This window comes from Lissotriton vulgaris, chromosome 8 (assembly GCF_964263255.1).
Source record: "Lissotriton vulgaris chromosome 8, aLisVul1.2, whole genome shotgun sequence".
Lineage (NCBI taxonomy): Eukaryota > Metazoa > Chordata > Amphibia > Caudata > Salamandridae > Lissotriton > Lissotriton vulgaris.
In genome coordinates, this window is record NC_141696.1 from 1489983813 (window position 1) to 1490010650 (window position 26838).

At 46.2% G+C, this 26838-nt stretch overlaps 1 protein-coding gene across 1 annotated transcript in view; it reads left to right on the forward strand.

Moving 5' to 3' along the window:
- The window catches only part of B4GALT4 (beta-1,4-galactosyltransferase 4), a 257653-nt gene extending 237854 nt beyond the window's left edge, over positions 1-19799 (forward strand). Inside the window, exons 5-6 of the mRNA XM_086936294.1 lie at positions 13216-13338; positions 19775-19799. Coding sequence (XP_086792420.1) covers positions 13216-13338; positions 19775-19799 — 148 coding nt within the window. The remainder of the gene's footprint in view (positions 1-13215; positions 13339-19774) is intronic.
- Positions 19800-26838: the final 7039 nt, after the last annotated feature.

The following is a 26838-nucleotide window of genomic DNA, read 5'->3' on the forward strand; positions in this document are numbered from 1 at the left end:
GACCCGGAAGTGGAGAGGCGGCCAGCCAATCCCAGCGCGGCCCAGGAGAGGCCGACCGGAAGTCCCGCCTCCGGAGCCGAGCCGGGAAGAGAGAAGCTGCCGGCCGGATCCCCGAGGCTCCCCGAGTGGAGAGGAGAGGCCCGAGACCCGAGGAGCGGCCGCCAGAACCCGGTGAGTGCAGGTGCTTGCGGAGAGGAGAGGGGGGCGTCGGGACACTTTGCCGGTGTCCGCCCCGCCCCCTCTCTGTAGTGCGACCACCGGGGGCATTGCATTGTCGCTTGAGCCCCGAGAGGCTCCACCAGTCTGGGGGCAGTTCCGTTAAGTGCCGAGTCCCCCGTGAGGGACTCCAACGCCCCACATTTGTGCCTAGAGCCATGAGAGAGGCTCTAGGCGCGCCAAGTGTTCCTGGGTCCCCAGTGAGGCTGCACCGTTGCTTAGAGAGTCCAGAGAGGCTCTGAGGGGCCATTTTGTTCGTGAGCCTGCGAGGCTCTGAGGGTGCTATTTCCTCGTTCTTGAGCCCAGAGAGGCTCCAGCCTGCCTTTTGCTTTGCGAGCCCTGAGAGGCTCGAGTGCCTATTTCGAGTTGAAGAGCCTGAGAGAGGCTCAGGGCACCCTTCCTTGTCCAGGAGCCCAGAGAGGCTCCCCAGTGCCACAGTGGTGGTTCTTGAGCCCAGAGAGGCTCCAACGTTGCCCAAACTTTCCCTGCACCAGTTGCCCAGCACTTTGTGGGCAACTGCCACGTTTAGGCCCTGACATTGGGACACCGGGACAGTCACAGGTGGTGACTTGTGAGTTTGGCGCAATTGTTATTGATTTTACACCTCTGAATGTTAATGCATCATGTGTTTTGTGTTTAACATCCCTACAGGTATTGTGATGTGTAGGTGGTTGTTTTCTCCCTAGTACAGGTGGTGCTAGTGAGGTCCTGTTACCAGTGATTACTGGTTGTGTGCTCTGTTTATATTGTGTGCTACACTGATTTTACTTTAGTGAAAGTGCTATTACTGAAGGTATTGCTTCTAAAGTGCTATTACTGAAGGTATTGCTTCTACAGTGCTATTACTGAAGGTATTGCTTCTAAAGTGCTATTACTGAAGGTATTGCTTCTAAAGTGCTATTACTGAAGGTATTGCTTCTAAAGTGCTATTACTGAAGGTATTGCTTATAAAGTGCTATTACTGAAGGTATTGCTTATAAAGTGCTATTACTGAAGGTATTGCTTCTAAAGTGCTATTACTGAAGGTATTGCTTCTAAAGTGCTATTACTGAAAGTATTGCTTCTAAAAGTGCTGATACCCTTGACAGTGGTCCAAGTGGCCCTGTCCTGTACAAATATCCCTTGTAAATTCTGCCCGTGCCTGTTGGCACAGTGTAACAAGATGTGTGTTTTATCTGATGTATATTTATTATAATACAAAGGCTATTTTCATATAACCTTGTGTGGAGTTTTCCTTTGTGGTGGGCCTTTGGTTGTTGTTGCTGGGGTGCGTGCGCAAATACTTAACTTACATCGCCTCCAAGTTTAGCCTTGACTGCTCGCGCCACGTTACCTAGAGGGCGAGTAGGGGTTATCTTGGCGTTTAACTCCCTTGCCCTGACTCTTGGAAGTGGTGATCCCTGACTGACCTCGACGCGAGTCTTGGCCGGCCAGGGTCCCGTTTCCAACACATTGTCTCCTATAATCTTTCTTCTGGCTGCAAAGAAACCATTCCACTTCCCATAAACACTCTGTAAAATGGAAACCTTGCTTAGTCAAACTGCTCTTTCCATACATGCATATCCCGCAAGCAGGGCCACCTGCAGACATGGAAATCCTGTGAGCCACCTACCCATTCAGTGCTCAGCTCATGTATTTGTGTTATTTCAAACACCTCAAAGAGGCACAAAGAACACCTATGGGATGGCAGATAAAGTCACTCTTGCATCTGGCCAGTCACTCTGCCCAGGTCCTTTTTTAAACGCCTGCGCATCTAGAGAGGAAAACTCCTATTTAAAGTTGAGTCCCAACAGCATGTTGTCTTTGACTGTATGCAGCCAATTACCTACTGGCTAATTTTCTGTCTTTATAGAGGTTACTGTTCTCAGTTCGAATTCAGAATCTAAACTACAATTGCAAGACCTAATGTATGTATAGGCATTTATATAGCGCACTACTTACCCGGAGGGTCCCAAGGCGCTTCGACCGCTGCGAAACCCTTCCTGGCTTCCCTGAGAGATGGTCCCTTAATGGGTATCTCCAGGGTGAGACCAGGCATCCCCGGCGGTCTGGTGGGGCCGTTAGTGAAGATGAGGCAAGCTAATGCCCAGAGTTGCCGAGTGTGATCGCTGATCAGAGTGGGCACCGAGGCGAGAGAATTATCGAGTCCGCTGACCCTGGTCCAGAAACCTGCCGCGCCGGGAATCGAACCCTGGTCCCGGGCCGTCCTCTGCTCTCGGGTCTGCCGCCGATGAGATTCCACCCAAGAAGAAAACTGCTGACGTTTAACCCTACATACCTTTCCCCGCCTAGCGAGAGAGAGCGGCTCTCCGAGGAAGGAAGTACCCTTCATGGATAAGGGCCTGACTTAAATCTTGGTGGACGGGGTACTCCACTACAACAATGCTGGATATCCCGTCCGACGGAATATAAATCCCATTGGGATATCAGTCACCGTTGTGATGGAGTAACTCGTCCTCCAAGATCTAATTCAGGCGCGGGTCTCCCTGCATGGTAATACCTGCTATAGGGAGTTTGCTCTTCGGCTGCACTGCAGAAAAGGACAACACTACTCGCGCGTAATTCAAACGTCAGATACCAACAACCTACATACATTCACCCTTCTGCATAACTACGGGGAGAGGCAAACTCGGGGGTAGGAGCTGAATAGGATAACTCTTGATCTGGAAATGTTCAGAGCAAAAGTGTGTAGGGTTAGCCGTGTATTTTATGTCATTCCTTTGGGTGCAGGGAGTCTGCCCAGGTCATTCCCTTCAGTGTGGCAGCATGGGAGTTACAGAAAAATGTCTCTTCAGAGTATTCAGTACCCTTGAAATTTCAATCCAGCTTGTTCCAAGAAAAGGCTAAAGCTGGCTTTTCTGCTGATCCTGCTAGATTCCTGTTGGTCTCTTTGTGAATTTTCTCACACCTAGGTATGGTTTGGTACATCGTTATAAATTAAATTATTCTGGGTTACCTCCCTAAGAAACTATGCAACACTGCCTTGGCCACTGTGTTACAAGCAAAGATTATGCACTGGGACATTTACATGCACTATTGAACAGATGCAGAGAATCTTCCCTTCCCTTCTAAACACTTACCTTGCCACTGCAAGTGACACTACTCCTGGTTTCATCCAGTGGCATCCTTCGCTGTAGGTGCTGAGAAGCTGAGGTCTGTCCGCTCTCCCCGTGTCTGCTGCTAAGCTTTATGCTACTTCATTGGCCGTCCTAATTGCTATAAAATGGGTGAACAGAGTCGCCTCTCTTTACAAAATGCATTATTTTTTGGAAAGGAGTAATTACTATATTCGTAGCTTGAGAGATTCTCAAGGACAAGCAAGCAGGCGGCTGAAGGCCAGAGCTAGCCCAGGCTGGGAACTTGAGAGTAAGAAGATTGTCAGTTAGTCATTGTTTAATTTGCTTTTAGGGAGTTCACGCCCAACTGCGCCTCGTATAGGGGTCTTCCAGCCTATTTCCAATAGAAGAAAACAGAATTCAAGTGTTTTGCTGACCTATGCAGAGCCCTCCACTGCCCCCTCTGTCTGCCACCGTTCTATATAAATGCCTCCCAATTAAATACATTTTTGTTTAAATCCTGCCTAGGATGTTCAATAAATATCTTATTTCTAAAGCGAAAATTGAACAAGAAGAAGCAAATGGAAGCACACACTCAAAATCTCGGAGGAAAAGCAAAATGTTCTCTATTTTGTTTCAGTATTTTGGCATGTATTCTTTCCAGTGTGGTGTGGGGGTGTTTTACGGAGTGTGCATGAAAGGATGTAAGGAATAGACCATGGCTGGTCATTGTGATAGTTTTATGATCTGTCTTCACGTAACTCTGGTAGCTGCTGCCATGTTGCTGTCCTTGCTGTCAGCCGTGGGTGGGGCCTGCCTGCGCCGCTGCTGGCGCGTGCAGCCTCTCTTTCGTGTCTGGCTTCGTGAGCCGGAAGTGCTCACATCCCTGTTCCCTTTGTTTCTTTTCAAAGGTCGTAGGCGTGTGCGCCTCGGTCCCTCTCTGCACCTGCACATACAGGGCTTACCTTTGTTCCGGGTTCGGCCACGTGATCCTCCTAGAAACCCCTGTCTGAAAAGCTGTACATTTATCTTGTATATTTCAGGGTTTGGTGCTGGGGCATTCTTTTGTCACATATGTGTGATTCATGTACGACACATTTTGTTTAGCTAATAAACCTTCAGACTTCGTGTAGGCACATGAGAAGACTTCATGGACAGGTGGGAGGAGGGAGGTGAGATGGGAACAGGGCCGGATTGGGATTAAAAATCGGCCCGGGCAATGCAATATGTCTCGCATTCCCGCAGTTTGAGCTATCGGCATTGTAAATAACAATGCCTTTTATTTATGTTTTGGTTTTTAATACATAAATAAAAGCATTTTCATTTACAATGCCAATAGCTTAAACTCACGTACATGCGAGACCTATTGTATTGCAAATGCTTGTTAAAGGGGGTCGACGAAACCAAAGTGAAGGATTTATTGGGGGGTCTAAAGTTGAGCTACTTAGCAGCTGTAAAAAGGGAGCTATTTAATTAACAGATATGCCGCTGGTTTTAGAAATTACATTTTATGTTCTCAGTGCTTCTTCTGTGTTCCTATTTTCAGAAGAGTTGTCATTTTGCGCAGCATGGTTGATGTCAAATTGTAGTCCTTCCTCTATTTTTGCAAAATGTCCTGGTTTTTGATTCTCAAGATCTGGTCACCCTATTATTAGCGGACCGGACAGCTACAATAGGGGCCTATATTTGCAAATGAGGCTAGTTTTGAATTGCTAAAGACGTGCTGTAAAGGTGCTTTGCAAATTATGGAAGGCTGTATGCATCTGTGCTATCTTAAGGCAATGCTTACAGTACTATCATGGAAATCAGCAGTAACATTTTGCACATCTTACCAGAAATAGGTACACAAATGCTTAAATAAATGGCCCATGCATTGACTTTCAGACCAGACTTTCGGGCTCTGCCAGATTGCCCCATACGCCAGTGCAACCTTACCTGCACTCCACCATCTTTCTGGTAGATTTGCAGTTTACAAAGAGGACATGTTTAAATATTGTGAACACTAAAGTGTTTCAAAGGAATGGCGAGATGCCGCACTGGGCCCTTCATTGTGAGCACTGAAAAAATTATATGACCCATTGGACAGGCTAGTGGGTTTTACACTGTGAGTACTGAAGCATTTTAAAGCATCATTGAACGTGGGTACCTGAAGGTTTCATAGGAGTCTAGGACTTGGTACAGTCCAGTTTCGATGTGAAGTACTTTATACGTAAAAAAAACAATGGGACAGGAATACACACATTTTCTCGCCACTTAAGTGCTTCCTAGATTTCTTGGGACGCTGCAGATACCCTTAAATGATAGTCCTCAAGGAAGCGTCCATGAGTCGTGATCACTAAAGAGAGTGTTGAAAGAGGTCGGTGACCCCTGCATTACGGACACGGTGAAAGTGTCCCAGGATTGTGAGCACTAGAGCGTATCATAGGTCCAATGCAGCTGTCTGGGGGTCCTCACGTTGTAAGTACTCAGGGAGCCGTGGGACAAGTCATGAACTGCTGCGTCGTAAGCAGTAACCCGTCTATGTATTTACAGCCGCCTCTGAGTCCGAGCTCCATATATTCCAGCAAGTCCTAAAACAAGGCAACCAGGCGGTAGTGTCTAAAAGGCACGGAAACGCCACTCGGCGATGCTGCAACCCTCCGACTGGGCGGAATGAAAGCATCTATGCATCTTCCATAAGAAAAATAAACAGCCACACAATGCTGGCGCTGCACGCCCATGATGCTCTTGGGTAATGTGCCCCCGGGGAGGGCTCCCATCCGACTCTGTAAACCCAGACAGCAGGAAACAAAACACATCCAGAAGACAGGGCTGGGGAGCAGGCAGTAATATTTGTACCAGTTAAGAACAGAAGGACTGCCAGTACATAGCTGCACAAAAACAGAGTGACAAAAGCATAACCACCAGCATACACAGAACGCAAGGTTAAAAGTCCAGCATTACCTGCAGAAATAGAGTGACAGAGCCAGTATTCGCTTGATCCACCATGCATAGCACTGCAGCAGTGGCAGTGTTACCTGTCGTGCAGAACAGTGCAACACTGGCAATTCTATCAGCACAGAGCAGCAAGATCAAAGCAATACAAACCAAAAGAAAGAACAACATCTTCTCTAAGGATTCAGAGACTACCCCAAGCAACTTCATAGCTGTATTTCAAGACACAGTTGAATATCAACGACTTTTAGTGAAATAAAAAGATGCCCAGGCTCTCAGTTGTAGTGGGCTACAAGTCGTCATTGACTACTGTGAACGGTAACCCCTGTATTAGAGTAAAGTTGATGTAATTTTAAATGAAGCACATCATATGCCACATTGCGTGCTCACACTCCACTCAGTAAATATACAGTACATTTTTCACATGGTCTAAAACTTACGCTAAGGACACGTCTCACTAAAGTCTTCTAAAGTAATAAGTATGAAGTCCTAATCCTGAATTGTTCTACCTCGGTTTGCTGCGATCATGCTTCCACTTTTCAAACCCCTCATTTTAGGATTATAGTCTTTATAGTTTTTACCAGGAATTGAGATTTTACTGTGAGGTTCTTATTTAAAGATTCAGACAACTGGTATTTATTTATCGAGTTTTGTGAGAAAGAACCAATAGGAGGACTGCATGTTAGAAACGTAGCAAAAACTAAAAAACAGCCTTTTACATGTCTTTTTTTCCAAGTTATTAATAGCGCACACAATGTGTGCATATTCATCTTATGGCAAGCCTGTGCTACCTGCTTGGTTGATCACTGCTGCTGCTTAAGAAATAAATTTAGGGCTATACGTCACTGATATGAATCAAAAATGAAGCTAAGCCATCTCTTTCCTCGGGGCAGGAAAACAAAGCCGCAGAAGAGAAGTGCGCACATGCTGCTGCTGTTAACCTGCTGCTCGCGGGTGTCTCCGCTCCAGATACCAAGCACTGCGGGGAGAGGTCGGCAGCAGTGAAAGGTGCCAATAGAGGCTCACGCGGTATCGCAAAAGTGAAAGCTGCTGTTAAACTGCTGCTCGTGGGTGTCTCCGTTCTAGATACCAAGCACTGCGGAGGAGAGGTCGGCGGTAGTGAAGTTGCCTGCGAGAGGCTCACGCGGCGTTGCGAAAATGAAAACGCGTGGCTCACAGATCAAGTCTCCAAAAGCGCGCGGTTCACAGCCCATGTCTTCAAAAGTGTGCGGTCACAGCCATTGTCTCCAATGTGTTTACAAGCTCGTGCACCTCTCCTGTCCCACTTCGCTAAGCAAGTCGGCAACAATAAAGTCTTGCTTACGCGTGCAGCGCATGGCGCTGCACCGCTAGGCGAGACCTAAAAAATTGCCCAAATTTGTATATTACCTTTCCACAAAAAACTGCTTAGGCGAAATTTTATTTAAAAAAGAGGTGGGGGGGGGGGTTTCAAAAAAATGCAGTTTACACTAGTGAATCACACCTAAAAACAAGTGAGGCCACTTTTGCTCAGGCCCCCGGCCCCTGCTCATTATGCATATATTAATTTGCCGGCCCAGCGAGAGAAAGGGAGTGACACGTCCCTCCCGTCGGTAATGGAGGCCCATTTACCTCCAGAAAGACTACTCAGGCACCCACTGGGCCGTTGGCAGCATCGAACAACGCAGAAACTGCCCAAATCGGCCCATCCAGGATGCTAAAAAAAAGCAGCCCACAGCTGTAATTCTTATACAAGCCCCTCTGGCATTGCCCGAGTGCCCTCCTTACCAATCCGACTCTGGATGGGAAGCATGGAGGTCGGATAGGCACATGGAAGGTGGCAGCAGAGAGGTGAAACCCCTGTAGTGCAGGCTGCTGCCCATCCGTGGGGTCAGCATCGCACCCATGGGTCCATTATGGAAATAGGAGTTCAGACAAAGCATGTGAGGAGGCCTCATGGAGAGGGCCTTCAAGCCCTTTGTAGGATGCTGTGTGTACAGGATTAACGTAGAGTCATCTTTAATTTCAGCACAAACAACCCAGTTCGATCACTTCTACATGGAAACATTTTAAACGATTTTAAAACATTCAACATGTTCTGCAAACAAACACAGGAGGGACAAGCGAGGGGACAGGAAGAGATACTCCCAGGCCGCTGGAATGAGCTGTGTAGCCCAACTTGAAGGGTGTTATATAAAAATAATCCTTATTGGTAAAGTGCATACATATCACCCCTTACATTTTCAAGGCACTGAGGGCCGTCGGGGAGATTAAGTGAGCTATTGCCCAAAGACACATGATTCTGAGCAGGTGCCGGAGATCTCACCGAGAGTCCCGTGCACCAGAGTCAGCCGCTCTTGCCGCTGCGCCTCACCTCTCAAAGGGTCTTCAGAGCGATGATGGACAACAATGAGGCCATTCAATCAGTTCTTTATTTTCGCAGCAGCATCAGCTGCTTGTTCTTCAAATGCAGTGAAAGGTTACTGGTAATTAAGGGGAGCACAGAAGAAAATTGTTAGCAAACAACTGCACATTCGCCTGTTACGTTTATCCATGTTTAACATTCTGTGACTTAAAAGGGAAGACTTGAACGAGATGGCATTTGTTAAGAAATTTGCTCTTGTGTCCTTAAGCGGAAGAAAGAGAAAAGCAAAGAAGTGGAAAAATAGCTCTTTGGTTTAAGTTTTACTAATATTACAAACAAACCTCATTTGGGCCTTTTAATTGGGGAAAGTGGCGGAAGGGAACTTACTGATAGACACTTTTAGCTGCAGGTTCCTCAACTTTTGAAAATTCACCTTGCGTGTGACTGGCAGAGCCGGATGCAAGACGGGTTCAGAGAGTTCATCTGGTGCTCAGGGCGAACCAGCCAGAGGTACTCCAGGTAGAGGGCCTCACGGCTTCTTAGGACCCAAAGGCACGCCAGAGGGAGTCGGTAGGGATCCAAGGAGTGGAGCATGGGGGCAGCGTTCAACCCCGAAACTCAGGTTGTGCCGGCACAAGTTGCAGGATCGGCTCCAAAGTAGAGATCAAGAGTGGCTCTGCCACCGTACGGGCGAAGGAGCGAAATCCCGCTATGATTTCTTGCGTTTCTTTTTAAGATGTACCATAAGACTTGGAGCATGAGGGAGACCTGTTTCGTGAGTGGCTCCACGACTCCGGGAATGAGATCATCAATAAACCTTCAACACAGACCATGACTTCGAGTGGCCCTAAGCAGAGTCTCTGAGATTGGGCAACGTAGAGTTTCGCCTCGTATGCCCTGATGGCCTTTGGGTTCTTCGATGCACAATCGGTGCAGGCCTTGGAGTCGTGGCTGGACCCCAGGCACCGCAGCCATACCTGGTGGGGATCTGTCACAGACATTTGTTTACAACAGTCCCACCAAGGCTTAAAACCTCTAGTTTTTGGGGCTGACATCCCACACTGAGAATATTCAGTGGTACAATATCTCTGAGAGACTCGAAGGGAGCTCCGTATCCGCGCCTGGTGGCACTGATGTCCGCATGCGAGAGTGGCGCCTACTTAGGCCCCGCACATCATTTCTTGAGCGGAGCGGCATCCATGCAGAGCGCAAACCATCACATTCCGGAATGCAGAGGTACTGCTGAATAACAATTCCAGATCCAGTCTGACAACAATATTCAAAATCTGAAGAACCTGTGGCTCGATGGAGATTCAACAGAAAAAGCATTACCGTAGGTAAGTAACTTGTTCCTCGATGTAGGATTTTACTCTTATTGTGTGTGTGCATGGCTAAAACTACTCTGACCAGGATATCTTTTATAAAAACTCTGTATAAATATAAATTACCTCCCTGTATCCAGAAATATAAGAATATTGCATCATAAGGCTCTATTAAATTACATTTTTGCAAGAACTGTCTTGGACTACATCATCAACCTCCTTCTCTCCCACCAATACATGCTCCCCTCTTACGGTTTTTGTTCATTTGCTTTACTCGCTTGTTCATTAACAGCAGGATTTACTTTAGACCCCTATAATTTTTGTCCGTTGATGCCGCTCGCCAGCACCCTCACTCAGTCGGTAAGTGTTCCTGCACCGGTGCCCAGGCCACATACCCAGCATGAGGGCTCTCCAGTCCGCCCGCGTGGAATGAGTGGAGGTTATTCATGCTGGTACTCCAGGGAATCATCTGCTGGAGGCAGAGGCGGCTTGGCCAGTGTGGTAGTGGCAAACAGTGCGCAGAATATCAGACATGCTCCTTGCATGGTTATGACCCAGTAAAACCAGTCACTTGATGTGTAAAGAATTGCGACAGGATGAGAATTCCCCCAGTTCTGACATTTTTGAACTGGCTCCTGTGAACAACTGGTGCATTCTTGGGATGGCTGCGTAACCTTTGATGTTGTACATTACAAGACTCCACACTAACAGGTACAACAATACATCTCCTAGAGGAAAACAGAAACTCAAGAAACAAAGGGGAAGAGGAAATGTACACCACAGAATATCAAAAAACTCTGAAGGAGTAATCCGCTGTGCCAGCTCCCAAGATTGGGAAGAAGCTTTCTCCAAGCTGTTGAGGGCTCCTTTATGCTCCGCGCCGAAGAGAGGATTGAAAGAACACCTTTGCTGATGCTAAAACAGCTGGAGCTCTGTCCCTCCTTGAACTTCTCTGCTCCCAAGTTTGGATTTGTGTATGGCAATACTTAACTTCATCCTTACTAACATTCCCTCGTCTATATGACAAACTAGTTTACAGTTTTGAACATGTATACATGTGACATGCAGCCCATTTATGGAAGTAGCATTTGTACAATTGATGTTCAAAATGACACCTTTTACTGCCTTCTTTACATATGTTCTTACTGATCTCATAAGTTCATCCTCTACCCCTGATGTCAACATCAAATAAATGAAGCAATATATTTCCAGAAGAGGAAAGTAAATGGTCTTCTGCTTTAAATACCAATTGAAGATGATGACCTGACAATGCTAACTATACAACATTAGCAAGCTGGTCTCCTACCACGCTGGACACGTGCCGGACTGCCACAGAGGGTCATAGAAGTCTGCTACAGAAGCTGCATCCATTTGTCAGCACACACTTTAAGTGAATGATTACCACATTTACGAACATTCCATTAACGAGCAGAACTCTCCTTTAATCACCTACAGCGTTATCAATTAGTGACAATGATGCTCTACTAACCCATATCACACATTTTAATTTGAAACATTTTAGTCGCACCCAATATCGGAACATTGGAATGTTGGAAGCTCCAGTGAAGACCATGAAGTGGCTCCGGGTCAATCATGGCTGGTATCCACCCTCTGAGCCAACATTCCAGTGTTTGTCTTTCTGTTTCTTCTTTATTTTAGATCGTTCTACCGTCTGGATTGTTCTAATGGCTTTATAGCACTTCTACCTCAGGGTATAACTGCTGTTAAAGGCTCTCTCCCTCATTATAGGCCCTCATCTGCGGCTCATGCCTGTTAACTCTGGAAGAGAGACTTTAACAACTGATCTATTCTTCGGAGGCAAGCTATGGTGCTATATTAGAACAATGGAATGCTGAACACTCCATTGAAGAGAAATGAGTGGCTGAAGACCGATAATGCTTGGTGTAGACAGTGTTCTCCAACATATCAATGTTACTTATCCCTTATAATGTAAACTATTCTACCCTCAGTGGGTGAAACGTTGCAATATAGTCCGACGTAGGGGGCTCTACCAGCCATTAAAGGCCCGCTCCAGCGTCAGTGAGGGCCTTTAACAAGGGAGCGGGCCTTTAATGGCCAGTAGAGCCAGCTACATCTGGCTCTAAGGCTATTGGAGCATTCTGCCCCTAGAGGGCAGAATATTTTTATTACTTAAAACAGAGGCCTGTCGGAGCCAGAGTGCGTTTTTTGTTCACAGTAGCAGCTGAGAACAAAAACAACATTCAAATGTTGCTCTGCGGGCTTCTACCAGCCTGTAGAAGCCTGGAGCACTCCATTGTATTCAATGGAGTTCTCCTCATTCCAATGTTCCAATATGTTTTTAGCACTTCGGCCTCTGACAATTATGGGTGTTAAAAGCCTTTACCCTTTTTATAGTCTCTTGCCTACGGCTCAGGCCTGTATCTCAGGTTTGGAACCTTAAACAATCTTCTTATCCCTTCGCTATACTGCTATATTAGAACATTGGAATGTTGGGAGCTCCATTGAAAACAATGGAGTGCTCTGGGCTTATAATGGCTGGTATAAGCCCGGAGCTCCAACATTCCAATGTGTCTTTGTTCACAGCTCTGGCTGTGAACAAAGGCTTCAGGGAGCCTGTGGTCCCCTCGCTCTCCTTGAAGGCTTTGTTTTATTTGTTAGAACATTCTGCCCTCTAGTGGCAGAATGTTCTAATAGCCTTATAGCCCTTCGTAGCAGGGCTATACCGGCTATTAAAGTCCTGCTGCCTTGTTAAAGTCCCTCGCCTTTGGCTCTGGCCTTTAACGCTGCAGCGGGCCTTTAATAGCCAGTATAGCCCGCTACGGCGGGCTATAAGGCCGTATTAGAACATTGGAATGTGGAGCACTCCATTGAAGACAAAGGAGTGCTCTGTGCTTCTACGGGTCGGTAAAGGTTCGCAAAGCAACATTCCAATGTTTTCACAAAGGCCTCTAGGAGCCCGAGGGGATTTAAACCCCATGGGGTCGGAGAGGCCTTTGTTTGATTTGTTAGAACATTCTGCCACTAGAGGGCAGAATGTTCTAATAGCCTTATAGCCCTTCGTAGAAGGGCTATACCGGCCATTAAAGTCCTGCTCCCTTCTTTAACGCTGGAGCGGGCCTTTAATAGCCGGTATAGCCCGCTACGGCGGGCTATAAGGCTATATTCTATTTAGTTGAAGAGGATTACCATTATAAAAGGTACAATAATGTTTGACCCACAAATAATATTCTAGTTTCTTTTCTCTTTTGTTTTGGCTCAGCCTTTTGTAACTGTCCACAGATGCTATAAGTGATTGACCGCAGAACTGCCCATCTGGCCTCTCCAGCCTTTTGTGACTCATTGTGTTTGGTTTTTGTTCTAGGTTACGCTACAAGGGATATTTTGGTGGCGTCACTGCAATGACCAAGGATCAGTTTGCTAAAGTGAATGGATACTCGAATAACTACTGGGGCTGGGGAGGAGAGGACGACGATCTAAGAGAAAGGTATTTGCAATGAGTGTGAGGGGACCACAGTGCACTTGAGGAATATGTGTGTAAATAGCAAGGCTTGTATAAAAATCTAGAACTTGAGAAATCTCTTAAGTCTGGGCTCCAATGTTCGAGAAAGCCCAAACTAAAGAGGAAGATGGTAATGAAAATGAGGGAGTGGAGGCATTGGAAGTCAAAATTAATTTAAATATACTATCGAGTTGTAGTAAAGAAATGTTTAATGCGGTCCTTTGACTGATGACGGGGTCCATGTTAGTCGAATAGGAGAACGAGTACACCAGTTTTGACACTCGTGTCTTTGTAATTGCTACTAGAGCACCCCGTTGAGCACTTGAGCAGGTTATCTTGAAATGGACATTCATTCAGGGCATACTGAATTAACTTTGTGGTTTCTCTTTGTCTTTTATATGTTTGTCTGTCCATTTGTATTTTATTTTTGTAGAATAAACTCGGTCTCTCTCCTAATTTGAGGGAATCTTTCTTGTTTTTTGACCATTTGTTTACACTAGTAACCCCAGGTCAGGGTGGGCCTTAGCGCACCCATACCGCCGGGGTCCTCCTCACATCACACTGGTCCTGACAAAGCCTGACAAACTGTTCATTTAAAGGCAGAAACAGGTTGACCAACACCTTGGGGATAAAAATTGACTTTTAATTTGGTCCTTTATCCCACACTTCTATTTTTTACTCTGTCTAATTGGCAAAACAAATAAAGTACTCTTTTTTGACACAATTGGACATTTTTAAATTCACTTATATCACTCTTCACCCATCACTGAACCAGCTCCGCAGTACACTGGTGTTGCAGCACACTACGGTGGCATTCGGCCACTCCTGGTGGGGCCCGATGATGAAGCATGTCGCCAACTAGGTTGGTGAGTGTGGGCCTTCAGAAAAACCAAAAGTGGTTTCATTCACAAGTTAATGTTACAGGGAATGTGGCTGCATGCTTGCTCTTCCTGCATTACTGATACACTCCTTTGTTGTTCTCTGGACTTTGCTCGAGGGGAGTAGGAGTGTCTTCACTGTTCCCTTCCTCTCTTGTTGTTCTACACATATAGCTGAAAAGCAACATTTTTATTTTATTCTTAACGTTTCGCACCACTGTATTGATGCTCACCTTGTTCCATGGCACAACATTCCACCTGTAAACACGACACATCTTTTTACTTTAGATAAAACATTATCACAAAATATGATTAAAAATGCTGCCAATCGAAATATAGCGTCCGCTATGAATCAAATGCAGGATTTGTACTGTTAATTGAGTGGCATTTCTGAAATGTTGTGATTACATTTTGAGCATTACCAGAAATGTGGGTTTCACTTTGGTTGTTTAATTTAATTTGCGAGCCCGGTATTGCTGTATGCTGAATGGGTTTAAATTGCACACCCGGGGTTTGGTGTCTGCTTCTGTGTTGAATGTGATGGCCAGGGCAGAGTCTGCCTGTGCCTCTGTGGAGCAGTCTTCATAGCTGCTCATTAGACCGGGCTGATGGAGTGTCGGTCCTGGCTTCTTGCTTGTTCGCAGCACTGGGACATTCCTGCGGCCCCTGAACAGCCTGCCTGCTCTGACAGCTGTAGATAACACATGAGAGTAAAGTCCAAGGCCAGCCGGTGTCAAATCCTGAATGCCACAGCTTTGAGGTGTAACCTGCTTATCAAGGCGGCCTGTTTTATTGCGGCTTCCTCGGCGGGGTGGATGTGATTCTGATGGGGCAGGGTGCAGAGTCATTGGTGGAGTCCCTCAGGTCCGGCTCCACCCCTCCAGGGTCCTAGAGACTGCCCTGAAAGTCAACAGTGCTTTAAGACCTTACAAGCCATCAATCAAGCAGGGGTCACCGGAGGCGAGGGGCGTGGGAGGGCAGGCACATCCACTGATCGATTCTTCCAGGATCTTCCCATAACCACCTTCGCAATAATGACCCCGCCCTGGTCTTTTGGCAGCGGAAGGTGTTTTTCTGTCAGTCTACCTAACTTAATCGACTCCTGTTCTCAGTGCTTGTAATGACCGCCTTTAATACACTAACTTCAGTACTTTGACCTTTCAGACTTGTGAAAAGTTTCACTTACAATAACAATTAACCGCTGCGCTACCTCAATATCACCACGTAGTCCACGCAACCACCTTCCAAAAATAGAGCTAACCATGCCAGTGTTCTCACTCAACCTCTTATTCCCTCCCTTGTGCACTTGTTTCCTCCCTCCCTTGTGAACCTCACACCTTGTGATCTATTTCCCTCTGCCCAAGGAGCACTGTAACCTTCTTTTCAGGTGTGGATAACCAGGGCACAAACTACATGCCACCCCTGATGTGGCAGTGCAGTATTTTCCCATGTGAAGTTTTTAGGAAAAAAAACACATGATTTTGGCTTTATTATAGTATAGTTATGTTATAATGAACTTTTAGAGCACGCGTTCACCAAGGAGATTTCATGGCGCTAAGGGCTTGGACGCCGAGCGAAAATGAGGCAATCATAAGCTTGTCTAATGTTTTTAATGAGGTTCGGAAGGTCTCGTAAGATGCCGCCGCTCTCATATTGGGCGGGAGAGCGTTCCAGACACCAGGAGCAAGCACTGCACACCTGGCTCCCTCCAATCTCTTCCTGTTGAATTTGGGAGCCTCTAAACGATTGTGATGACTGATCTAAGATTTCGCTTGGGGATGTCATTTCTGCATTCTGGAGGTAACAAAGCAGTGGCTTTGCCAAGGCGGGTTTTGAAAACTGCGCATCCACTTTTAAAAAGGGTCCTCTGAGGGACTGGGAGCCAGTGCAGTTTGTTCAAGAGGAGTTTAATTTGGCAGTGTCTAGTTTGACAACAGACCAATCTGGCTGCTTGATTTTGGACAAGCTGGAGTCTTAGACTCGGTCCCTTAGGAAGACCTAAATAAAGCACATTGCATTTTCAATTTGTAACATAACAAGTGCAATTACCATCTGGATAATGGCCTCAAAAGAGAAGAATGTCCTATTTTTTTTATTTTGTGCAGCTGGAAAAAGTAAGAAGCGGTCACCGTGGCCTCATTGTAAGATCCTCATCGACTAGAATCCTGAGGCTTTTGACCGCTTGTTTTGGGATGGGGGGCACCCAGCTCCTGTGGCTAAAGGGAAGGGCTCCAAAAATGCAGCTTGATTAAGTATACCACTTCAACAAAGCCATAACAAATCGGAGGTAACTAACAAAGAAACTGTACAAATGATATACTGCTTTGCTAGCTAGAGGGTGTAGTACTTCCCTGGTGAAGTTTAATGCAACTCCTGCCCGATTTCTTTTTGGGTCTCACCAGTCGGATAGAATTTAGATGTATAGTAGGCCAAAGACTCCTGTGAACCTTTTCACAAACTTACAGTGAACTTAAAGCCAATAAGGCTTTATTATCATTCTCATTTGCATGCTTATTAGTTGGCATGCGTTCATTTTCTCGTTTTTGTCCCTCCCTTGGAGTATAGTTTTTTACCATCCTTTTAATTGAGTTGTATCCTTCCACTGCTGAAACATAGGGATCTACTTTTTCTTTTTAAGTCTTGGCTAGACAGCACATGCACTGTCTCGAAGAGACTGTTGTATATACTTCATGGGCTTCAGCCCGCCCATAGGCTTCCCATTTATGGGCCCATCATCACTCTTCTATTCTTTCTCCTCATTTGCCAATGGCATGCATGCATCATGCCTCTTCCTGTGTTCAGCCCTCCCCGAGAGCATGGACCAATTACTACTATCCATCCACTGCTCCCATTTTTTTTTTTAACCGATTTTATTGAGTTTCATTGCATCAAACATCAATCACATTTGTGGCATTATATACAGTGCAGTTATTCAAGCCCATCCACCCGTTCTCAGGAAATCCCAATCTGAACTCCCAAAACTCCCCACCCTCCTCCAGGAGTCGTGCCCAAAGAAAACTCATACAGCAGATATTTGAGTCTCATTAAAAAGCGTCCCATTGTGACGTGCAAATAACAAGAGGAACCTAAAGTGCACAACCAGTAGCAGAGTCACAGGGGTGCAAGCTGCAAGGAATGTGTCCTTGCATCCATCCACTGCTCCCATTTTAGCAACTGTTTAATACTCCTTTTTTTCTTTGTTTAAGAGCCCTTCACACAAGAGCTCGTGTTTCCATCGCTCCAAGCTCTGTTTCTGTAAACAGGCCTGTAAATCTTGTTTTTACCGCGTCACTTTGCTGTGCATTCAGAGACCGAGATAAAATGTCAGACACTGTTTTCAAGGGAGCTTTTTTAATTTTTTTTCTCTTACTTTGAAGTGAGAGGATTTTCCTGTGTTGCTTGCCCGTCCCTCACCCTCCTTCTGCTTTGCTGCTTGAGCCATCCCCTCACCCTTTTCCATGTGTGTTAATTTGTAGTCCTACAATTATGTGTATTGCCTGCCCAGTTTTTTGAAAACGTGGTTATTTTTTTTTACCATTGCAGCTTTGAATGCTTTCCTGTCTCAAACTATCAGTGTCACTCGTTATAGTAATAGACACTTCTCAATCTAAGAAGCCCCTGTGAAAAGATTAAAAATGATGCCCTTACTTAACCGCGGAACACATAATGTGCTGTGCCTTTGTTATATACATCCATATTATCATGTAACAGCCGAACACGTAATGTTCCTTGCCCTTGTTATATACGTATATATTATGTAGATCTGGTAGATGAGAATTTATGTCCCGAGCCTTCTCATATGTCTTCATTTTTGGCGCCTTCCCACTTGGTATGTAAATAAAGTGCAGGGCTTGGGCGCAACGGCTAATCATTATTTAAGCAGCGTGCCATGCATCACATGTGCTACACCACGTATGGAGGACCCCGCTATGCATGCGTGACAAAGCTTCGGCGCACATCCCCAGAAACCGAGGGAGAGCCTGTGGAAACTCATTTGGGCATAAGATATTCAGAGCCGCAGTGCAAACCTTTAAACATCAGTAATTGTCGACTTTTAATTGCTTTTAACTTCTGACTCTAAATTATTGCAAAAGACCCGTCACTATACGAATTACATATATTTGTTGTGCTCCTGCACCTTTATGGAAGAAAACTCCAGTCGCGGCTCGCATGATTCGTCAGGAGGGGTGCGTACGGGGGGGGGGGGGGGTCCCGTGCCGTCTCCGCTCGGGTCAGCGTTTGGCGTTTTCCTGCTGCTTTCAGGAACAGGACTCTTTCCTCCCCTCCCGTAAGCCAATCACAACGCTGCAATGTCAGCGTTGTGATTGGCGCAGACAGCGCCCAGCCGTCCGCCATTAGGGAGGCCATTTTCTAATGCAGCCTACATAGAGAACATTTAGATTGTGCATGACTGTTTTGGTCGGGGGGCCGACCAAACAGTCCGGGCCCACAACAGTGGGCAAGCCACTCTTTCCGGAACCACCCATCCCCAACCAGGCAATACCCTGCCTTCTGCTTTCTCACAGTGCAAGAAGCAGAGACATAAAGTGGTATTTAAAATACTATTTTATGTTTCTGCTTTCTCGCTCCTCTGCCCTAATGGAGGAGCCGCCCCTGGGAACCTCAATGTTGGTGGTGGTTCTCGGCACTCTCTTTGCGCAGGGGGAATCGCTCTGAAAATGAGCCAGATTTCGCCAGTTAAAAGTGGTGGTGTTTCAACTGAAACTAGTAAAAGGGTCTTCTTGTCGAATGAAGTTTGTACCTTAATATAAAGTACTTCTGTCACAAGCACAGATGGAGAATGATGAATCAACCAGTGCTGATATTCTATCCCCCAGCACTTTATATGCCAGCACGTGCCCAAGTGCCCAACTCGTAAAAAGACGAATATTAATAAGTGTAGGGGGGCAAAGTTTGTGTTAGGAGCCTGCCAGCTTATTTTTTTATGTTCTTTTTATTGATGACCATTTTACACATGACAATTATAATACGATCATAGGCATCAAGGAGTATCTCTACACCAGTACATTTGGTTATTAGCCATATTGCACTTTTGTCCATTAGGAGCCTGCTAGCTTAACTGCCAGTCGTGACAAATGCCCAAACCGCCTACTCATGGTTCCCCCATTCATGCTTTTTTCTTTCGCCATCTCATGCTTCTTGTTTTCCTACTTTAGGCGTAACACTTTCAGTGCTCATGACGAGCTCAGCTCGTCATGAGGCACGGTGGCGCTGTGCTCATGACGAGCTGAGCTCGCCATGACCGCCACAGTGCTCACGCGCGGGGATAATTCCCCTGCTGTGTTGAACGTTCTGTGGAAATGGGCGTGGTCATCACGAGCTCAGCTCGTCACTAGCACAGCGCCCCCGTGCAGCGTGACGAGCCGAGCTCGTCACAAGCAAGTTGGCGCTGCGCGCGGCCCCACTCCCCCCAGCGCCGCGGCGAAGGGGTTAAACACTGTTTTCAGGTGTGCTTTCTCTCCTTCTTATAGTTTTTCTATCTTTCTCTTTCTTCTCCTCCTGTTTTTTCTGTCTTGCTCTAGATCAAAGTATGATGATGAAGAATAAGTATGGGCCACCAAAAACGATAATCCGTGCTCTACTGGCATAAAACACCTGTATAAATTGATCTCTGGGGGTTCCAAGTTCCATGATGGAAATACATGGAGAGTGTCTGAGTATTCTGGCTCATGGTCAGTGCCACTAAATTTTACAGCAGAGGAAGACTAAATTATGTGGCAGAGGAGGACCAAAATATTTGGCAAGAAAAGGCAATTTATGTGGCATAATGTAGCACATTTTCTTTTATTATTATTGCTTCCTTATATTGTCATTTTTAGGTCGAAGGTACCAGACAGCACAGCTGTCTGGTTTGCTAAAGGCATCTTGGGGACATTTGGAAAAATTCCCTCGAAATGCATTCCACCCATTGCTTACCTTTGGCTTTGTGGTTATTAACTCACATTTTCCTGCTTTTTGTTTGCTGGCTTTATTTGTTTTAGGCTATCCAGCCTGAGTTTGTTACTCGCGAAGAGCCTTCCTTATTTACTGCATCCTTCCGAGTTCTCCCTTTCTGTAAATAGGCCTTTAAATCTTGTTCTTATCTTGTCTCATTTGCTGTACATTCAAAGACAGACATCAAATGCCCGGCTCTTTCTTCAGAGGGAGCTTGGAGTTTATTTTTCTTTCTCTGACTTCAAAGTGAGAGGGTTTAAGTGACAATCTTGCTGTGAAAGCCTTTTTTGTAGTACAAAGGAAAGTTTAAATGTCTGTAATGAACTGTACAGACATTACAGAACATATTGGCATTAGGAAAGCACAAATAAAGCACATTTTATCATTCCAGAGTATAGTGGAAACAAATATTTTAATACGATCAAAACAAATCAATAAACTAGGTGATGACATTTCCATGCATTACCATTTGTGTGCTGTATACTTTTATCAAGTCAAGTCAAAGAGGCTTTATTTCGATATAAAAAATATCTTAAAAAGCATACAGCGTAAAAACATTGTTAAAAACACATTTGTTAAAAAAGAACCAACCCGCACATAAAATGAGTTAAGAAACCCACAGTATGTATCAATAGCACAATCCTAACTACAATACGGGGAGGTAATAAATTAACTAAGACGGTCTGTATATATAGACCCTAATTAAACAATTTGGCGAAGCCAGTTTGACCTTATGCGCCATGCCCAGCCTAAGAACTTGGCTATGGCACATACATATAGCGAGCGAGTGTCCGTCTGTAAAATTCTTAGGGCAACACAGCACTGCCTGGTGCCCAAAACCAGGCACACTGGTTTAATCCGCTTAACAAATGACATGAAACGTAGAACTCCGTAAGCAACCCCTGCATTTGCTGACTAATGTATTCTTAATTCTATAGCGGTATGCACTTTTCTTCGCTGTTTAATAACGTGCAAATTACTATTTGCATACATTATTTAAATGTGGCGTTTGTTTCCAAAACAGCCCCTCCTTGGAATTAAGACAAAGCGTGTGTGATGTAGATGTGAATACATGCATTGTATACATGATCTTAAATTAATATATCCAATTGTAAAGCGCTCTGATATCCTTCGGGATCAAGTTCGCGCTATATAAAACTTTATAAATAAATAAATAAATAAATAATCCAGCGTCCACGAGGTGTCTTGTAGGCAGGGCATTCGAAGAGCAGATGAGGAATGGATTCAGGCCGGGAGGGACAAAAGGGACAAGAGGAAACAGTTTGGTATGGTGGTTTCCACCGGGAAGTGAACTCCCTTACCGGGAACATGCCAGTTCTAAATTTAAAATAGAGGGCTCTGTCCCAAGGGGTAGTGATAATATCCAAGTAGATCTCGCGCAGTGGGACATCTTTAATCAACAAAAAAGACCTGGATGATCTGCACAAGTTGGAGTTGGTGTTCCTTTTGGCCGTGATCCAAGACCAATAAAGTTTTTTAAGTTCTAGCTTTGGAGGGGCAGTCGGCTGGTGCCAAGCCTCTCCCAGCCCTAAGTTCAACAATAGAGCTTTGATGTCTCTAAGCCATTTCACTTTAGCCCAACTTGGGGAATACTTTTATCAGAAAAACTGTATGTCTGTGCAAATCTAATGGTCACTTGAAAATGTAGTGTCTGTAATGGCAGTGTTCTACCACACCACACCATGCATACTCCACTCCTCTCCGCTCTACGCCACTTCGCGTCACTCCACTCCACTCCACTCTCTGCCACACTAAACCACTGCACTCTGTCAATGCACTCTACGCAAAACCAATGCACTCTGACACTACACTCTACTCTGCAACACTCTAGCCACTGTACTTTACACCACTCTACTGTACACCATTGCACTCTATGCCACTCTGTTCTACTCTGCACCACAGTACTCTACGCCACTCTACACCACTCTACTCCCTGAATTCAATGCTACTCTACTGTATACCAATGCACTCCGTGCCACCACACTCTATGCCACTCTACTCTGCATCACTTTATGCCCCTGCACGCTTCACCACTGCACTCAGCAGTGTTCCACTCTACATCACTGCACTCTACTCTGCATCAAGCACTCTACACCACCACACTCTAGGACTCTCTACTATGCACAATTCCACTCTACTCTACTCCACTCTACTCTACTGCACTCTATTCTACTCTACTGCACTGCACTCTGCACCAATCCACTCTGCACCAATCCACTCTACGCCTCTACACTCTAGGACTCTCTACTCTGCACAACTCCACTCTACTCTACTGCACTCTACACCACTGCACTCCAGACCACTACTCTCTACCACTCAACTCTGCACCACTGAACTAGACGCCACTGCACTCTACACTACTCTACTTTGAATCACTCTACACCACTCTACTCTGCAGATCTTCACTCTGCATCACTGCACTCTACTCTGCACCAATCGACTCCACGCCACTGCACGTTATGGCACTCTACGCTACTCTACTCTGCATCACTCTAATCTATGCCACTGCATTCTACAATGCTGCAAGACCTCCCTCTACGACACTCCACCCTACAACAATCAATGCCACCATATGCCATTCTATTCTACACTCCTGTATTTCACAAACATTTGGCCATGCTGAATAACACCCATTCTTGTGTACAACATGGCTAAAACACATTGGCAATGACACTAGCTCGTGCATAGGCAAGACCTAGTGGCTTTACCAATGCTTGGTTGAAGAGCAATGAGCTGTGTTTCTGTAAACAGGTCTGGACATCTTGGGTTTTATCTCGTCCCAAATGTACCCAAACCCCTCCCGCTTCGCTGTTTGAGCCGTCCCCCAACCCTCTCCCTCATTGCTGCTCGTTGTTAATGTCCCAGTGTTGGAAAAATAGGGCGTGTGTGAGTGAAAACATCAGTTAATTAGTTTGGCTTTCTGGTTTTTCTTTGCTTTTTTACATTATGCTTACTGGGACTGCTTGTATCATGTTAGGGGTAGAACAGGCAGTGTGTCACTGCACTCGGGAGCTGCTGCTGGTGCTGCCAGGCTTCGTTCACATAACACGAATGTCCAAAAGGTTTCGTGTGCACCTCAGTGCGTGTTTACCACTGATACCAGCATAAACAAGCATTTTCAATGCAATCGGTCTCGCCTTTGGGACTTTATATGTATTTATCTGTGCAGCACATTAGCCTGGCTGCTGAAACATCTACTGTTCTTTAACATGGAGAGAAAGTAAGCACCAAACAGCAGACTACGCCAGGTATGGGAACACATGGAGAGAAATATTGCCTTTCACCGGGACATAGTTCAGTCCAAAGCTCTGTTTTTAATATAAAATGAGGGCCTTTGGTGGTCAAATCACTGAAAATACAAGATTTGAAATACATTTTATTGTCTACGGATGGTCGTGGAAGACAATTTCTATTACAGGAATCTAGAGAATGCTAAAGAGATTCTGGTATTTTACTGACCTCTGCTGGTCGTTTTCTATCAAGAAAGTTAAATTGAGGCAGTTGAACAGAAAAAAAAGTCCCTAAGCTGAAGCAGACCAGTCCTAGGGCTGATCTCCAGAGCCCACAAAGTACATACACATATAAGTATATGCTAAAGTATATACAAGAGGTGTTGGCCTAAAGAAAGAAGCAGCCCGGGGTGGTGATTACGCGTCAGGCACTGTCCTCATATAATCAAAAAACAACCTTTCCCTTGATTTCGAGATTCTGGAAGTGTCTCTATTTTTGTTTATAAAAAATCTGAATTACTTTTGTTTTAAAACGCAGGTCTTTGCAACTCTGTAATGTTAAGAAAAAAATAAATATAGGTGGTGGCTGTTTGGGCGAACTTGCCTCAATGGCTTTTCCGAGCACGCGGGTACCTTGGATGGTTGCTCGGCCTCGGTGCTCCCTTAGGTTCCAGTGTCCGGGGCGTGTTTACATCCCGATGCTGCGGACATGCGCACTCAGACGCCAGTGAGTGCGGCTGCTGCACTGTCACTGCACAGCCTGTGGGGACGTCTGACAAGCCCAGAAGCTGCACCGCTCAATGAATGAAATAGACTTAAACGGGGCCCGGCATTTAAAAGAAGTTCTCGTGTGTTGTGTATTGATAGGGCACAGTTTAGGGTAGTGAGTATCTGTTGCAAGGCTTTGAGCCGTACATTACAAATCCACACGGAAAGTATTTAAAAATGCAATGGTTTGTTTTTCGTAGGTACTAAGGAATACATAACGCAAATAAAAACACCTACATCTTTAGCTTTTAATATAAACATCACTCAATCCTCGTGTATGCACTTCTGTCTGCATTTTTAGGTCTCGCCTGTCGATGCGCATGCGCATCGAGCAAGGCGAGAGTATTGCGAGTTATCAACTCTTTATCTGCACTGCAAGGAATCGTGGCGATTCCTTGCAGTGCCCGTGACTTTTCAGGTCAATGCGCATGCGCATTAAGCTTATGCGCATGCGCATTGACCTTAAAAGTCACGGGCGCGTGCATGTCCGTCTTTGTTTACCCGCTCCGCCCCCTCCCCTTCCCGCCGTGTCGCATTTCTCCTCCCCTCTCCCCTCCGTCTTGTTTATTTTACCCGCTCCGCCCCCTCCCCTTCCCGCCGTGTCGCATTTCTCCTCCCCCCTCCCCTCCGTCTTGTTTTTTTAGCTACTTGTTTTCTGTGGGCCCTTAACGCTCTGTCAGTGGGGGAAAGTCTTTGTTGTCAGTTGTGGTCATTAATCATCAATGCCGCCGGTTGCGCCAAATCCCCTGGTTCTACGCTCTATGGGGGTCCCCCAGACACCCTGACAATGGGGTCGCACGACCCATAAGACTTCGCCCTCGAGGGCTCCCACCGGGTCTTCTCAGCAGCACCAGGTCTTTCTTCCACCCTGCGTCCGCGGCACCCAGCAATGTCGGCCGCCAACTTTAAGTTATCCTCACCAATAGGGCAACCCGGGGCAGTGAAGAGTCGCAGGCGCCGGTGCGTTCAGCAGGCGCTCCCACTACACCAGCCCTTAAGCGCCAGCGCCTTCTCTGCAGCGATGTCCGGTTGTGAGCTTGGCGCTCTGACTATTCACCAAACTCTAGTCCGCCGTATGGTTAGGCCACTCCGCACCAGGCCGGTCCTCCACACCGAGTTTACTCTATTCGCCCCAGCACGCTGATCAGCAGACTTACTCGCTATCTTTGTCCCCAGGCATCAGCACTTTCTCGGCAGCGGTTTCAGGCAGCTGGCTCTTCACTCGGCAGGTTGGCAAACTTTAGTCCGCTGCTTCATCCGCCGATGTAGGCCGCCCCTCGTTGCACAGCACACCTGGCGTTCAGCTCGGCAGAGAAACACCGGAGTCAGTCCAATCTGCTTTGCTAACCTTCAACCTTCAACTGGTAATACACGCCATCTGGGTACAATTCAATGAACGGATTATGGGGAGAAGGTCTCACCCTCGGAGCTCCGTCAGACTGGACGTCGGCAGCAAGGCACGCCCCCCCCCATGCTATTTTCAAGATATTTCTGGTGAGTGCCATTCCCCCGTTGTAAGTTGATTTAGTTCCAGACTAAATTAGCCAGGGTGTTTGCAGCTGCTGCTTGTAGATTGACAGAGCTTTACGAACGCCTCTGGCCTGGCAGTCACCTTACGATTCTCCATAAGCGTTCTTTCCGAGGTGCCATAACTGTTTTTTATTGATGTTTAACTTCTAGTAGTGCAAGATAGGGAATCTTGGTGCCATTATTACTAGTAGTGCAAGCTAGTTTGTTCACCTCTGCTTAACTGTTTCCCTGCTCATACCGCGTATTTCAGAAGATTCAGTGAACACGAAAACGAGAGCTTTGTGTATTTGTTTTTGAGTTTGCTATCCCTACTTAATGTTGGAATATATTCATTGTAATCACAAGCATTGCATGGCTTATTTAATTTATTTATTTATAAAGCGCCAACTAATACCCAAAGGCGTAAGATTTGGCCCATCCTTTTGGGGTGCCCCTGCCCTTCCATAGGGCCACCACAAGCATCAAACTATATGCAAAACAGCCCCCGCAGTGCATTGTGGGGTACTCCAGTCACAAAACAATGAATATTTTATGGGCGGCCTTGCCACAGACTCTATTCTTCTGCAGCCTTTCCCTGTTTAGCATGGTTTTCTGGTTCCCTGAGCTGGCCTTCTCCTCCGCCTGGCTCCTGGTGCTCCTCTCCTGCTGCAGGAGGCATCTTGCACAGCCCTTCCACTACCAGCCAGCAGAACATCTTCTTGCTGCACTCCCAAGCCGGAGAGCCTCCTGGCTGTCTGCGAGAAATCATGGGGTGGCCATGGAGTGCAGATTTTCCCCCTCTCCTCCCCTGCCTGCCTGCCGCTAGGCCGTGCCTCACCTACTCTCCTCCCCCCTCCTCCTCCTACTCTCCTCCCCTGCCTGCCTGCCGTGTCGCACCTCTCCCCTCTCCGCCCCCTCCCCTGCCCGCCCCCTCCCCTGCCCGCCGTGTTACGGTGAAAGGCTTGTTTATTCTGGTTTTTATTTTTTCTCCCATTTCTTCGGCATTTGTTTAAATCTGCCATTTATCCTATCCTTCGTCCTATGCTTTTTTCATTGTTTTGTTAATTTTGCGCTTTTGTGATGTTATGTTTTGCTGTCGCGCTACATTGGAAATAAGGTTACGC